The 12,507-nt window shown below is 55.5% G+C and overlaps 1 protein-coding gene across 3 annotated transcripts; it reads left to right on the forward strand.

The window, feature by feature from the left end:
* The first annotated feature begins 115 nt into the window (after nt 1–115).
* Nucleotides 116–12,285, forward strand: GFI1B (growth factor independent 1B transcriptional repressor). Of its 3 annotated transcripts, none has more exons than XM_022578326.3 (7): nt 116–233; nt 6,944–7,063; nt 7,750–7,890; nt 8,314–8,585; nt 9,175–9,312; nt 10,156–10,420; nt 11,456–12,285. In XM_022578326.3, the coding sequence occupies exons 2-7, from the start codon at nt 6,964–6,966 to the stop codon at nt 11,632–11,634; spliced, it is 1,095 nt and encodes a 364-aa protein (XP_022434034.1). In that variant the 5' UTR covers nt 116–233; nt 6,944–6,963; the 3' UTR covers nt 11,635–12,285. The 3 variants fall into 3 exon arrangements, with proteins under 3 accessions (XP_022434034.1, XP_022434036.1, XP_022434033.1); XM_022578328.3 differs by having other exon boundaries at nt 117–233; nt 10,255–10,420; nt 11,456–12,284; XM_022578325.3 differs by lacking the exon at nt 116–233 and adding an exon at nt 5,553–6,286.
* Nucleotides 12,286–12,507: the final 222 nt, after the last annotated feature.

A 12,507-nucleotide genomic window follows, 5' to 3' on the forward strand; every position in this document is an offset into this window, starting at 1 on the left:
CTATTGGCTGTTCCTTCACCGCCAGATTTTGACACAAGTAATCAGATTGAAAATCAGGTAGGGAAACAGAAGAGGAAACACACGCACACACACACACACACACACACACACACGGAGAGAAGGGGGGGGAAAGGAGAAGTATCTACTTGAGCAGAGAGTCACAAATTGACCGGGTGGCACCATCCCCAGAGGGAGCAGCGAGCTTCCCACCGTGGACGAGGAGCTCCGGACAGGTGAGTGAGCAGAATGCCCCTGCCTCTTCTTTTGAAATTTGCATATCCGACTTAGATCGTTTCCAAGCAGTTTACCTAGTCCCTTTGGCAGTCCTAGGAAGACTAAGGTGGGCTGGAAAATCTCTTTTATGAGAGGTGGCTTTTAGTCCTTGAACCCAGAGAAGAGGTGGCAAGGAGACAGTCTCCTCTGAGATGCTGCGAGCCCCCCGTGTACCTTTGGAGGAATTACCTTCCGCCAATTGTGCATGTATACTCGTTGTTGTTGTTATTTTTGCTTTTGTTTTTTGGCCGTATGGCATGCGGGATCTTAGTTTCCTGACCAGGGATGGAACCCGTGCCCCCTGCAGTGGAAGTGCGGAGTCTTAACCACTGGACCGCCAGGGAGGTCCCATGAACGCCCCTTGAAGATTTGATTTTAGTCTGACGGAGATCACCTACCTGCATGATGTCATACCCACACCCCAGCTCTCCCAGGGACCTGGGCAGGCGAGGCAGGACACAGGTGGAAGTGCCTGAGTTGGTGTCCGTCTTCGGGGACAGACTGGCCCTGTCCCCAGGGCACTCTGAGCCTTTCTTTGGCTGTGAAATAAGAGAGTGGGATTGAGGACTCTGAAGGAAGTCTTAGCTTCAGCACCCACAGTCCCAGGCGACCTTCCCCAAAGTTCCTGGGACACTTTGAGAGGGAGGCACTTCACATTCAGAGCCTCCTAAGGGGAGCAGGGGACTGACATCTCCACAGCACCCTCCCACCCAGCCTCCAGGAACAAGAGATGGGGAGGTGGTGCCTCAGCCTCTTCTACCTAATTTTGAAGAAAAAGCCAAGTTAGAGTCTGGGCGTCTGGGGAGAGGTGCTTGCTCTAACGTAGGGCTTGTTAAGGGGGGCAGTCCACTGAATCACCGTGGGTATGTGCCTGTGTACGTTTTGCTGGGAAGAAAGTCCGCAGCTTTCATGAGATACTATGGTGGGAGGTGCAAAGTAATTTTTGGTCTCTGGACGTGGATCTGGTGGGAGCCAGCTGAGCTGCACCTGCCCACACGGGCTCACTCCTCTGCACATTTCTTAGTGGGCAACGGGTAGAAGACTTCAGTCTTAGAGAAGGGGCAAGTTTCTTGTCCTCAGAGGTGGTGCAGAAGGGATTTTTTGGATAAGAAGATGTGTGAGGTTTCTTCCAACTCAGATTTGGGGATCGGAGGGAATTCCCTGGTGATCCAGTGGTTAGGGCTATGTGCTTCCATTGCAGGGGGCACGGGTTCGATCCCTGGTCGGGGAGCTAACATCCTGCAAGCCACTCGGCCAAAAAAAAAAAAAAAAAAAGATTTGTGGGTTGGTATGTCAGTTTCCCAGCAGAAAGTTCTTGGGGACCACCAGGGAGTTATACTTGGGTTAGGTTTGATTGATGGAGTCACTCAAAACCAGTGCAGAGCATTTTCTCAAGGCTTTCAGGAGACTGGGTGGTGGTGTCCTCCTGGAGAGTACAAGGGATCCCGAAGCCTTTGGGGCCAATCTGCCCCCCCCCAGGAAAACTAACCTGATCACATGTGATGCTTCACTGTGACACAACCTCTCAACCCTTTTCAGAAACAACAGAAAACTTTACCCTTCCTCAGTCTAGAGGGTGGTTTTTGTTCCTTTGTTTCCAGGAATTCAAACCGATGGGAACTGCTTTGACCTCTAATTCAGAGATGCTCAGGAAATGTTTTGTTCACTCCTTTTTGTTTTGTTTTTGTTTTTTCAATTAATTTTTATTGGAGTATAGTTGCTCTACACTCCTTTTTGTTTTTATTGAGGTAAAATACACATAACATGAAATGGACCATTTTAATCATTTTTTAAGTGGCCAGTTCAGTGGCATTAAGCACATCCACATTGCTCTGCTACCGTCACCACCGTCCATTTATAGAACTTCTTTCATCTTGCAAAAAACTGAAACTCTGTCCCCCGTAAACAAGAACTCCCCAGTCCTCCCATCCCCCCAGCCCCTGGCCCCCACCATCCTACTTTCTGTCTCTGAATTGGACTACTCTAGGTAACTCACATAGGTAGACTCCTACAGTATTCATCCTTTGGTGTCTGGCTTAATTTCAAGTGGCATAATGACCTCATTGTTCATCCACGTTGTAGCGTGTGTCAGGATCACTTTCCTTTTGAAGAGTGAATAATATTCCATTGTTATGTCTATACTATATTTTGTTTATGCACTCATCCATTAATGGACATATCGGTTGTTTCCACCTTTTGGCTATTGTGAATAACACTGCTATGAACCTGGGTGTACAAATATCTGTTCAAGTCCCTGCTTTCGATACTTTTATATACCCAGAGGTGGATTCACCTCTTTTTGACATTGCATCCTCTGAACTTAGGAAGAGACATTTGAGAACTCCTTCCAAATGTTGAATAAAAGTAATGACTGCCCTCTGCTGGGGCCCCAAAAAGGACCTGGGCTCACGTCCCCTGACTCCTACATGGAAAGGGTGATTTTTTGTTTGTTTGTTTGTGTTTCCCCTTGAGTCGCGTCTTTAAGCATAAAGGAAGTCCAAAGGGTCCTCTGTAGCAGACTCTGAGAAACAACGGAGTGTCTTACTCAATCCTCCCAAAAAGGGAACCCGAGTGATGAGTTTCTTAGTCAAGGTAGGTCGGTCCTGTGCTAAAAGTCAACGAACCCCAGCATGGGATTTTAGAGCAAAAGGGAAGTTTAGAAATCTCTTAGTCCAACCGTCCCTTCTGAGAGATAGGAAAACCAAGCCCCAGGTTGGCGGCTGACGTGGTTAGGCTCAAGGTCACAGAATCCGATTCAGCCCCACGGGAGGCGCCTCGTTGCACGGAAATCACAGGCCTGCTGCTCTGGCTCCGTCTGGGAGTCAGGGTGCGGGGCTGCCTGCCCCTCTTCAGAAGTACTGGCCGAGATTCTGACTCAGGGTCGGGGAACCCTCTATGGGGATTGGGGGTTTTTGAAGAGATATTAACAGCGAGGCTCTTTCCGGAGGCCCGATACCATCAAGGCCTCTGTTATGAAGAAATCTTGGGCTTCTTACACAATCTCTGCTCGTAGCTCTTTCTCAGGACAGGTTAGTGTGAATCAAACCGTGTGGTTGTTAATTAACTACGGTATAGGTGATTGGTTCCTTTTTTTTTTTTTTTTTTAAACTCAGCTTACAGGGGTCAAAAGGAAGTTCTCTGGGTGCATTTGGCCTCCACGGTGAGCTTGATGGCTTCGCCACTGTCACTTTGCCAGGCTTAGCGGAGAGAATGTTCTAGGGAGGGAAGGGGAAGAGATTGGGGGCCCCGGGGGGATCACTAGAGTGGGCCCTGAGAATCACCTTCCTGGGACCCCCTTGCTCCCCTGTGTACCTGCTTCTGAACCCCAGAGAGCCATTGTGTTGTCATGCCAGGTTCCAATGAGCTGACCTCTAGGGTCTCCTTGGGTTCTGAGCCCAAGGGATCACTGAAGCTTCCTAAAAGAAGCCTGTTCTCTCGCCTGCCTCTCCACCCCAAACTCCTCACGAGCCTAGATGGGGCCTGCTGGATCCTGGAAGAGTCCAAAGATCAGGGGAATTTGATTTGTCCCCCATCTCGCCCCACCAATGAGACTTCTCCTCCCTGCTCCAGGCAGGCTGTCTTCATCCGGTGTTGAAAGAACCACAGGTGCAGATGGGCAGAGCTTGGGGCCAGGAGTCAAGTCCTAGCAAGCAGGGGCTCTGGGTCTGGCTCTGCTGTGAGGCCCTGGACAAGCCACTTGCCTCTCTCAGCCTCAGGTTCCCCCCGTGACCCGGGAAGACAATCACTGTTTCCCTTGCCCCAGTGGGTGTCAGATTCAGTGACGCAGTGCACGCTGGGGAGCTTCATGCGCTGTCCTGGTTTCCTCCTTAGCTTGTCAGCTCAGTTGCCACCGCCCTGAACAAGAGCCCACCCCATGGTCTGACAGCCAAGAGCACGGAGGCCTGGGAGGCAGATGACCAAGTCCAGCTCCGCCTCACTCTGCCCTGGGATTGTGAGCCAGTCTCTAAGCCTCAGTTCCTCCTCTGTAAAGTGGAGTAATAGCCACTCAGCTCACAAGCCAGGATTATCAGAGCTGAGGCTCTGCAGATCCAGGCTGCAAGAAGTATTTCCTGGTGTTCTAGCTCAGCCGCTTTAATACCTACTTTTGGTTCTAGTTGATTGACTAATAAAATACTATGTTTTTAAAAAATCATGGCTACGGAGGTCCCCCCAGAATAAAAGGCGAGGGGAACCCAGCCACCCGGCCCTCCCCCAGAACGTGAGGGTCTCCTCTCGCTCTGCCCAGGCTCTGGCCTCTTCAGGGGGCTCCTGAAGCCAAGAGTTAGAAGGGGGCAGGAAGGGGCAGTGTGTGGAGCCCTGGGCGGGGGGAGAGGGGGAGGCATGAGGAAGAACACTGTCCCTGGGAGATAAGAGCTGCCCCACAAGCCTGCGGAGGACAGCAGGCTGGCTAAGCCTCGTGTGGTCAAAATCTGACAGCTGGACCGGACCCCAGAGGCCATCAGGTCCCACGCCCTCATTTCAGGGCCCGGGGGAGGGGCCTGGAGCGTGTCTCGGCTCCTGGTCAGGGCTTGACCCCATCCATAGAGCGTGCCGGCTTTGGGTCAGGCACTGGGGATGCCACCAGACCAGACAGGACCCAAGCAGTGCCTGCCCTCCCAAAGCCTCTCCTCTGTGGGCTGAGTACCTCCATCCCCCCAGCAGCCCAGGCACCACACTGGGCCCTTTACACAATTGTTTGTAATAAATAAAGTTCCTTTCTCTCCCCAGCAGTCCCAGGAAGTTGGTTTGAGATCGCCATTTAGCAGATCCGGACACTGAGGCCTCCATTCAGGAAGGCTGGGCCTGGAATGGCCCCTGGCAGAGCGGCATGGCCCAAACTCCTGCTGCCCCCAGAGGGGCGGGCAGGTCTGGGCACAGGTGTGGGTACCTCTTCTGCCTGCTCTGGGTCATCCCCTTGGGGAAGGGGTGGCTCCCAGGGCCGCTCCCAAGGCAGAGCTCCAAGCTCCCTCTCTAATCTGCCTGCTCCCAGCCGGCTCCTTGGCCACGGCCTTATCAACCAGGCCCTCGCTGTTGTTCAGAGCTTTTTCCCGCGATCTGTTTCCCCGCGCTTGGCCCTATCACGCCTGCAGCCTTGCCTGGTGCCTGGGCTGGCCCAGGAGTGGGGGGCTCCTCCTCTGAGGCCTGGGGAATGGGCCCAGCTGAGCTGCCATCAGCACCGGCATCGGCTGAATATTTCCTCTGAGCTTCTGCCTGGGGGTGGCGGGGACAGAGGACCACCAGGAGATGCTCTGTCTCCTGGGAGCCCTCAGGAGAGCCTCATGGCTGGGCGCAGGGATGTGAAACATTTTGGGGGGTTGGGGCGGCGGGCAGGAGATACTCTCTGCCCCAGAGGGCTCTGCACCAGAAGCCAAGAGTACCGGGTAGTCAGGCTGGTCCAGCTCCGCACTCCCCAACCCGCTGACCTGTGGGTTCAGTGATGGGCCTGGGCTGGGCTGCCCCGTGCTCAGTCCCTAGAGTTGGTGGACATTGGCCTCTTCCTGCCTGTGCACAAAATGACCTCAGGCCTCCAGTGGGGTCCTCTCAGGCCTCGAGCTCCACATAGAACCTCATCCATCCCCTCCACCCACGAGGAGAGAGGAAAAGCCCCTCCGTCTCTGTGGGCCAGATTCTGGGCTGGAGCTGTGGACAAGGTGCAGCCCCGCTCTGGCTACGTCAGCACCCAACTTGCACAATAACGTGGATTTGCGATTGAGGTGGGCCCCCTCGTTGCAGCCCACCTGCCAGGTTCCTCTCTGATAGGCGCTGAGCACGTACTATGCACTCACCAGCACCATCAGCCTGGATTACCATCTTACAGAAAAGGTAATAGGCCCAGAGAGGTTAAGCGTCTACCCCAAATTGCACAGCGGGTGAGCTGGGATTCTAACCCATGAGCATCTGACTCCAAAACCTGTGCTCAGACCACAACTTTCCACAGCCTCTGAATGCAGACCCCAGCAGGATGCAGATGCAGTTTTCTGGGTGCAGGGTGCAGAGTGTTTCACAAATGGAGGTACCCCTGCCCTTCCTTCTCTGCTCCCAGTGTAACTCAGGGCATGCAGCAGGGGCAGGCTGACCTGGGGTTTTCTAGAAGTGGGTGTGTTGGTTTTCCAGCAAGAGAGGAGTGAGGGACACTAGGCTTTGTAGCCGCTGTAACAAAATACCATAAACTGGGTGGCTTAACACAACAGGGATGTATTCATTCAGGGTTCTGGAGTCTAGAAATCCAAAATCAAGGTGTCAGCAAAGTCAGCTCCTCTGGAGTTTCTGAGGGAGCATCTGTTTCAGGCTTGTCTCCTAGCTTCTGGTTTGCCAGCAATCCTTGTCTTGAAGCCGCATCCCTCCAAATCTCTGCCCCCATCTCCACGTGGCCCTTCATCCTGCACGTGTCTGTGTCTGTGTGTCCAAGTTTCCTTCTTCTTATAAATACACTTGTCACATTGGATTTAGGGTTTCTCTGCACCTAGTGTGACATCACCTTAACTTGATTACATCTACAAAGACCCTATTTTCAAATAAGGTCACATTCACAGATTCTGGGTGGACGTGAACTTTGGGGGACAGTATTCAAACCAGGACAGTGGATTTTGATTTTAGGAGGAGGTCCTAAAATATAGAGGAGTATCGTCCTCTCGTCCTTCCTAAACTTTCTCGTCTTCTCCCCCTATAGGTGTGGGGCACCCGGTGACGATGCCACGCTCCTTCCTGGTGAAGAGTAAGAAGGCTCACACCTACCACCAGCCTCGTGCCCAGGAGGATGGACTCCTCTGGCCTCCTGCCCTTGGTCCTGGTGAGTCACAGCCCGGGCTGGCCTTCTGCTGTACCCGCCAGGACTCCCTGCCCATGTGATGGGGGTGCAGCAGCATCCCACCGGAAATAGCCGCTCTTCCAAGTCTGGAAGCAGGAGGAGTTCAGTAAATGTGGGTTGAATGAATGAATAAATGCACCTATCTCTTCTCACCCCATGGGGGTGATGAGAGCATCCTGACTGGCGCTGCCCTCAGCAGCTGACGTGTGACTCGTAATCAGATCGAGGGCTGATCGAGGGCTGAGGGCGGGAGCTCAGAACGGAGACTGGTCCGAGAGCTCTCCTCGGTGGGGGGGAGGGGGAGGGGAGGGGAGGGGGGAGGGGAGGGGAGGGGAGGGGAGGGGAGGGGAGGGGGAGTGGAGGGGAGGGGAGGGGGAGGGGAGGGGAGGGGAGGGGAGGGGAGGGGAGGGGAGGGGAGGGGAGGGGGAGGGGACGGGAGGGGAGGGGAGGGGAGGGGAGGGGAGGGGAGGGGAGGGGGAGGGGAGGGGGGGAGGGGAGGGGAGGGGAGGGGAAGAGGAGGGCGGGTGTCTCCTCCTGGCCTCCACGCTGCTCCCACCATCCTGGGAAGAACCAGGGGCGGCAGCAGTGGTCTCTCTCTAGTGCCCCTCCTTCCCCCAGTCCCTCCGGACTTCCCAGAGCTGAAGTCTGACGGTCTTGTCTCCCCACAGTGGCCAGGGACCAGGTCCTGAGCACCAACCCTGTCCTCAGCACCCTGTTCCCAAACCAGTGCCTGGACTGGACTGACCTCAAACGGGAGCCGGAGCTGGAGCTGGACCAGAGCTTGATGACCAGGATGGCCTCCGCCCCAGGTACCCAGCAGGGGACCCCCGCCACTCCCCAGCGGGTGCAAGGGGAATGGAGGATGGATGGGCCTGTGGAAGTGGGGCCTCTCGGAGTTGTGGAGTCAGGGAGGATCGACAGTCCGGGCTCTCAGGCTTCTGCTTGAATCCCTCCAGGACGGGGAGTTCATTCCCACATGAGAGCTTCTGTGTGGTGGGGCAGAGGAAGCAGCTGGACAGGCCCACGTAGTGGGTGAGGTGGGCACTCTGCAGGGTTTGGGGCACATTTCTGGACTGAAAAGCCAAGGAGCCACAGTGAGGACCCAGACCACCCCCCAGTAAATAATTGGGGCTACACACCAAAGCCTCATCATGAGGTCACAGTGGAGGGTGGCGGGGAGTGGGTGCCCTGCTTTTAATGTCACCACTAGGTATATGTCCCACTCTCCACAGAGGGGCCTGCTGTGACGTCCCGACCCCAGGATGAGGGCTCGCCATCCTCCGACTCACCCCCGTTCTACAAGCCCAGATTCTCCTGGGATGCCCTGGCTTCATCCTATGGGCACAGCTACCAGCAGGCCCCCTCCACCATGCAGTCTGCCTTCCTGGAGCGCTCCGTCAGCCTGTATGGCAGCCCTCTGGTGCCCAGCACTGAGCCGCCCTTGGACTTTAGCCTCCACTACTCCCCGGGCTTGGACGCATACCACTGCATCAAGTGCAGCAAGGTGGGTGGCCGGGATGCGGGTGGGCTCTCGGGTCCTGCTTGCATCGCCTCTCCAGCACCCTGGCAGCTGCAAGTGTTCAGAGCTGGGTGCCCCCTGTGATGTGACTCTTGGGTCCTCTGGTGGGATCAAGGACTCACAGCATTCACCCTCATAACCATTCATTGAGCCCTGACCATGTGCTCATCCCTGTGCTAAGCACTTGACATGCATGAGCCCCGGGAGGTGGACGAAGGGCTAAGGTTCAGAGACGTTGAGTCACTTACCCAATAGCACGCAGCAAGTAGATATCACAACCAGCATTCAAACCTGGCTCTGCCCAACTCCCACTTTTTAACCGCCATTCAGCCTTCAGATAGGGCCAGGAGGGGCCTTCCAGATCCCCACTCCCAGACTCCATTCTGTAGACAGGAAAGCCAGCTGCAGAGAGGGAAAGGGACCTTCCCAGGACACACAGCACATGGCAGCAGAATCGGCAATACAGTGTTCCTTTTCCTGTACACCCACCTGTGGCTTAGCTGGGTGCAGAGGTGGGACCCCGGCCCTCTCCCTCTCTGCACCCCCGGGGCCTCATGCTCTGCCCCTCCTGCAGGTGTTCTCCACCCCACATGGGCTCGAGGTGCACGTCCGCCGCTCCCACAGTGGGACCCGGCCCTTCGCCTGCAACGTCTGCGGCAAAACCTTCGGCCATGCAGTGAGCCTGGAGCAGCACACGCACGTCCACTCCCAGGTGGGCAGCCGGCTGAGCACAGCACCCTCACTTCCCACTCCTGCTCTGTGCTCCCCCCAGGAAGCCTAGGGGGCTTCGGCGGGTCTCTCTCTGTGCCCCTGAAGGTGACAGATCGGGGGGCCCTCATTATCTGCCGCCCTGCTCTGGGTCTCCATCACCCGCCCTTAACATATTTGAGTCCCTGATGGACCAAGCTGGCTTCATGTACAGTTGGAAGAGGCTAAGAGCTCAGGTGGGATTTCGGGGGCAGCGAGATGTCTGTGATGCTGAGGAATGACCCCACCTCCTGGGTGGTCAGGACAGGTTTCTCACCTCTGAGACCCTTGACTCTTAGAATCTTGAAATCAGGCTTAAATGTTCATCTCATCCCACTTAGCCCTACCTGATGCCGAAATCCCTTCCTCAGAATCCCATTCCAGGGAAAGCACCTGACACTGACCTGAGTTGCTAACACCTGGGTAGATATAAAAGCTCAGGTGGGAAACGCAGGAAAAGATGGTTAGAATGTGCCACGTGCCAGTTGCCAGCTCAGTTCCCGACCTCCAGTCCTCCCAACGATCCTTTGAGGTCACTACCCATGATGACCCAATGTACAGATGGGGAAACTGAGTCCCAGGGAGGTTAAATGACTTGCCAAAGGTCACGTGGCGAGTAAGAGGCAGAAGCCAGAATTGGGCCCCAATTCAGCCGCTTAAACAAACCACAAGGGAAAAATCCCCTAATAGGAGGCCACTCAGGGGCCAGGCCTCGGCCCCTCCTAGGAGGCAGGAATGGGGGTCCCTGGTTCCTGCTCCTCCAGGCCCCATCCTCGAGGCCACCCCAATGGAGTGTCCTGTTCCTCAGGGGATCCCAGCCGGGTCCAGTCCCGCGACCAGCCTGGCAGTCCCGGGTTGCGAGGCCCCACCTGTGCCTGACCCCCCGGGGCCTCGTTTCCTCCGGCAGGGGCGCAGCTTCGAGTGCCGGATGTGTGGCAAGGCCTTCAAGCGCTCGTCCACCCTGTCCACCCACCTGCTCATCCACTCGGACACGCGGCCCTACCCCTGCCAGTTCTGCGGCAAACGCTTCCACCAGAAGTCGGACATGAAGAAACACACCTACATCCACACCGGTGAGGCCGCGGCCCGCGCTCTGCCCCAGCAGAGCTCCTCCCCGGCCTGGGTCCGCCGACCCTCCCCCCACCCCGCCCCCACCAAGCCCCCTACCCCAGGGCCCAGACAGAGCCTGCGGGCACCCAACCTTTCACTGTTGAAAGGTGCGGGCTTTAGGCCCCGGGTGGGGAGGGATGGGGGTGTCAGGTTACACAGGGGAGGACACCCCGCTCCAACAGGAGGGCGGGGTACGCTGCGTTACTTACTGCGTAGAAAAAGTACTGGAAGGAAATAGCAGAATGTGGACACTGATAATCTGTGTGTAGAAGTGAGACCAGCAGGTGAATTTCTCCTTCGTTCATCATTCCTTCATTCACTCATTCCTCCAGCCATTCATTCCTTCATTCCCACATTCATTCATTTCCCATTTGGTCATTCATTCATTCATGCTGCTACTCACCCTTTTGGTCCCCCACTCATTCACCCATTCCCCGTTTGGTCACTCATTCATCATCCCTCCAGCCATTCATTCATGCTCATTCAGTCATCCATTCCTTCATTCCTCCATTCCTTCATTCCCCACTCTGTCATTCAGTCATTCATTCCTCCATCCATTCATTTGTTCCCCCATTTGGTCACTTTTTCATTCATCCTTCCAGCCATTCATTTATCCATTTCCCCATTCATTCTTTCCCCATTCGGTCATCCATTCGCTCATTCTTCCAACCATTCATTCATCCCTCCATTCATTCATTCATTCATTCCCCATTCATTCATTCCTCAGCTGTTAGCCAGTGCCTCTTTTGTGCAGGGTCCTGTACCAGGTGCTGGGCTTCATTGATAAACAAGGTGGACCCAGTCCCTGCCTTAAAACCGGGGTACAATTGGCCGAGGGGTTGGGTGGTCAGAGTTGTATTTTTCCTGTCTCCCTTTTCTAATTATTTTCTAAAGTGAACGTGCGATAAAACATAATAAAGTTCCAGAGAACAACTGCAGGGCATTGGGGCAGCAGGTCTGGTCCAAACGGCCCTGACCCTGTCCTTGCCGCCCCGCAGGTGAGAAGCCACACAAGTGCCAGGTGTGTGGGAAGGCTTTCAGCCAGAGCTCCAACCTCATCACCCACAGCCGGAAGCACACGGGCTTCAAGCCCTTCAGCTGTGAGCTGTGCACCAAAGGCTTCCAGCGTAAAGTGGACCTGCGGCGGCACCGCGAGAGCCAGCACAACCTCAAGTGAGGCTGTCCCCGCTCCCAGCTCCTGACCGGCCTGCCCCAAGATCGTGTCACCTGGAGGGAGGCCAGCCTCGCACACCCAGATCCCCAGTCTCCTGGAGGCAGCACTGGACGGGACTCGTCAAGCTTGTTTTGAGACTCACGAAATTGCTGTGTGACCTCGGGCAAGTCACTTTCCCTCTCTGGACCAACAATTCTCCTGCTGCAAAGTGTGGCAGCTGGATCTTTTCTGAGTTGATGTTGTCTACAGGTCTAAGGGCTCGGTGCCTTGCCCCCGGGGCAGAGCCCAGGAGGCCAGAGTAGCCCCAGGTGCACTGCGATGCCAAGAACAGACCAGAGCTGGGACCCACAGAGAAATCCTCCCCCTGCCTGCTGCTCACGGGGATCTGGTCAGCTCGGTTTTCAGCAGGCCCCTTTCTGGCTGTCATGGGTGGTCAGAGCTGTCTCCTGCCCCAGTGGGAGACCTAGAACCCCTCTGCTTCAGCCAACGTGCTGGCTGTTCCCCACTCCTGACGGCACTCAGGCCACGGGGGTTCTAGTTCTGCGGTCAGACCACGGGGAAACCAGCAGTTACTGCTGTCAAAAGCCTGTTCCTCTCAACAGCTGTAAATAAAAGACACAGATTTACTTACATATCGCCACCATTTTTTAAACACATACTGGGTGCAAGCTAGTGCCTAAGGCTCTGGGGAGGGATGCTGGGGAGGCTTGAAAAGCATAGAAATCTCCATAGTCGCTCACAGACACATTGGGGGACCAAACTGATAAAGTGCTGAAACAGAGGCATGAGAGACCCGTGTGACAAGACCCCAGGCGAGGGCAAGGTGGATGCAGCTGGGGCTGTATCAGTTTCCTGTGGCTGCTCTAACAGATCACC

The sequence above is a fragment of the Delphinapterus leucas genome, chromosome 6 (genome assembly GCF_059928025.1).
Source record: "Delphinapterus leucas isolate spDelLeu-1000000601 "Yukka" chromosome 6, BTC_Dleu_Yukka2, whole genome shotgun sequence".
Lineage (NCBI taxonomy): Eukaryota > Metazoa > Chordata > Mammalia > Artiodactyla > Monodontidae > Delphinapterus > Delphinapterus leucas.

Excerpts from the sequence above, each read along its gene's own strand:
- GFI1B (XM_022578326.3), top strand. The coding sequence starts at position 6,964 with ATGCCACGCTCCTTCCTGGTGAAGAGTAAGAAGGCTCACACCTACCAC. Across the intron at positions 9,313-10,155 it reads ACACGCACGTCCACTCCCAG|GGGATCCCAGCCGGGTCCAG; the intron begins GTGGGCAGCCGG and ends CCTGTTCCTCAG. Across the intron at positions 10,421-11,455 it reads ACACACCTACATCCACACCG|GTGAGAAGCCACACAAGTGC; the intron begins GTGAGGCCGCGG and ends GCCGCCCCGCAG.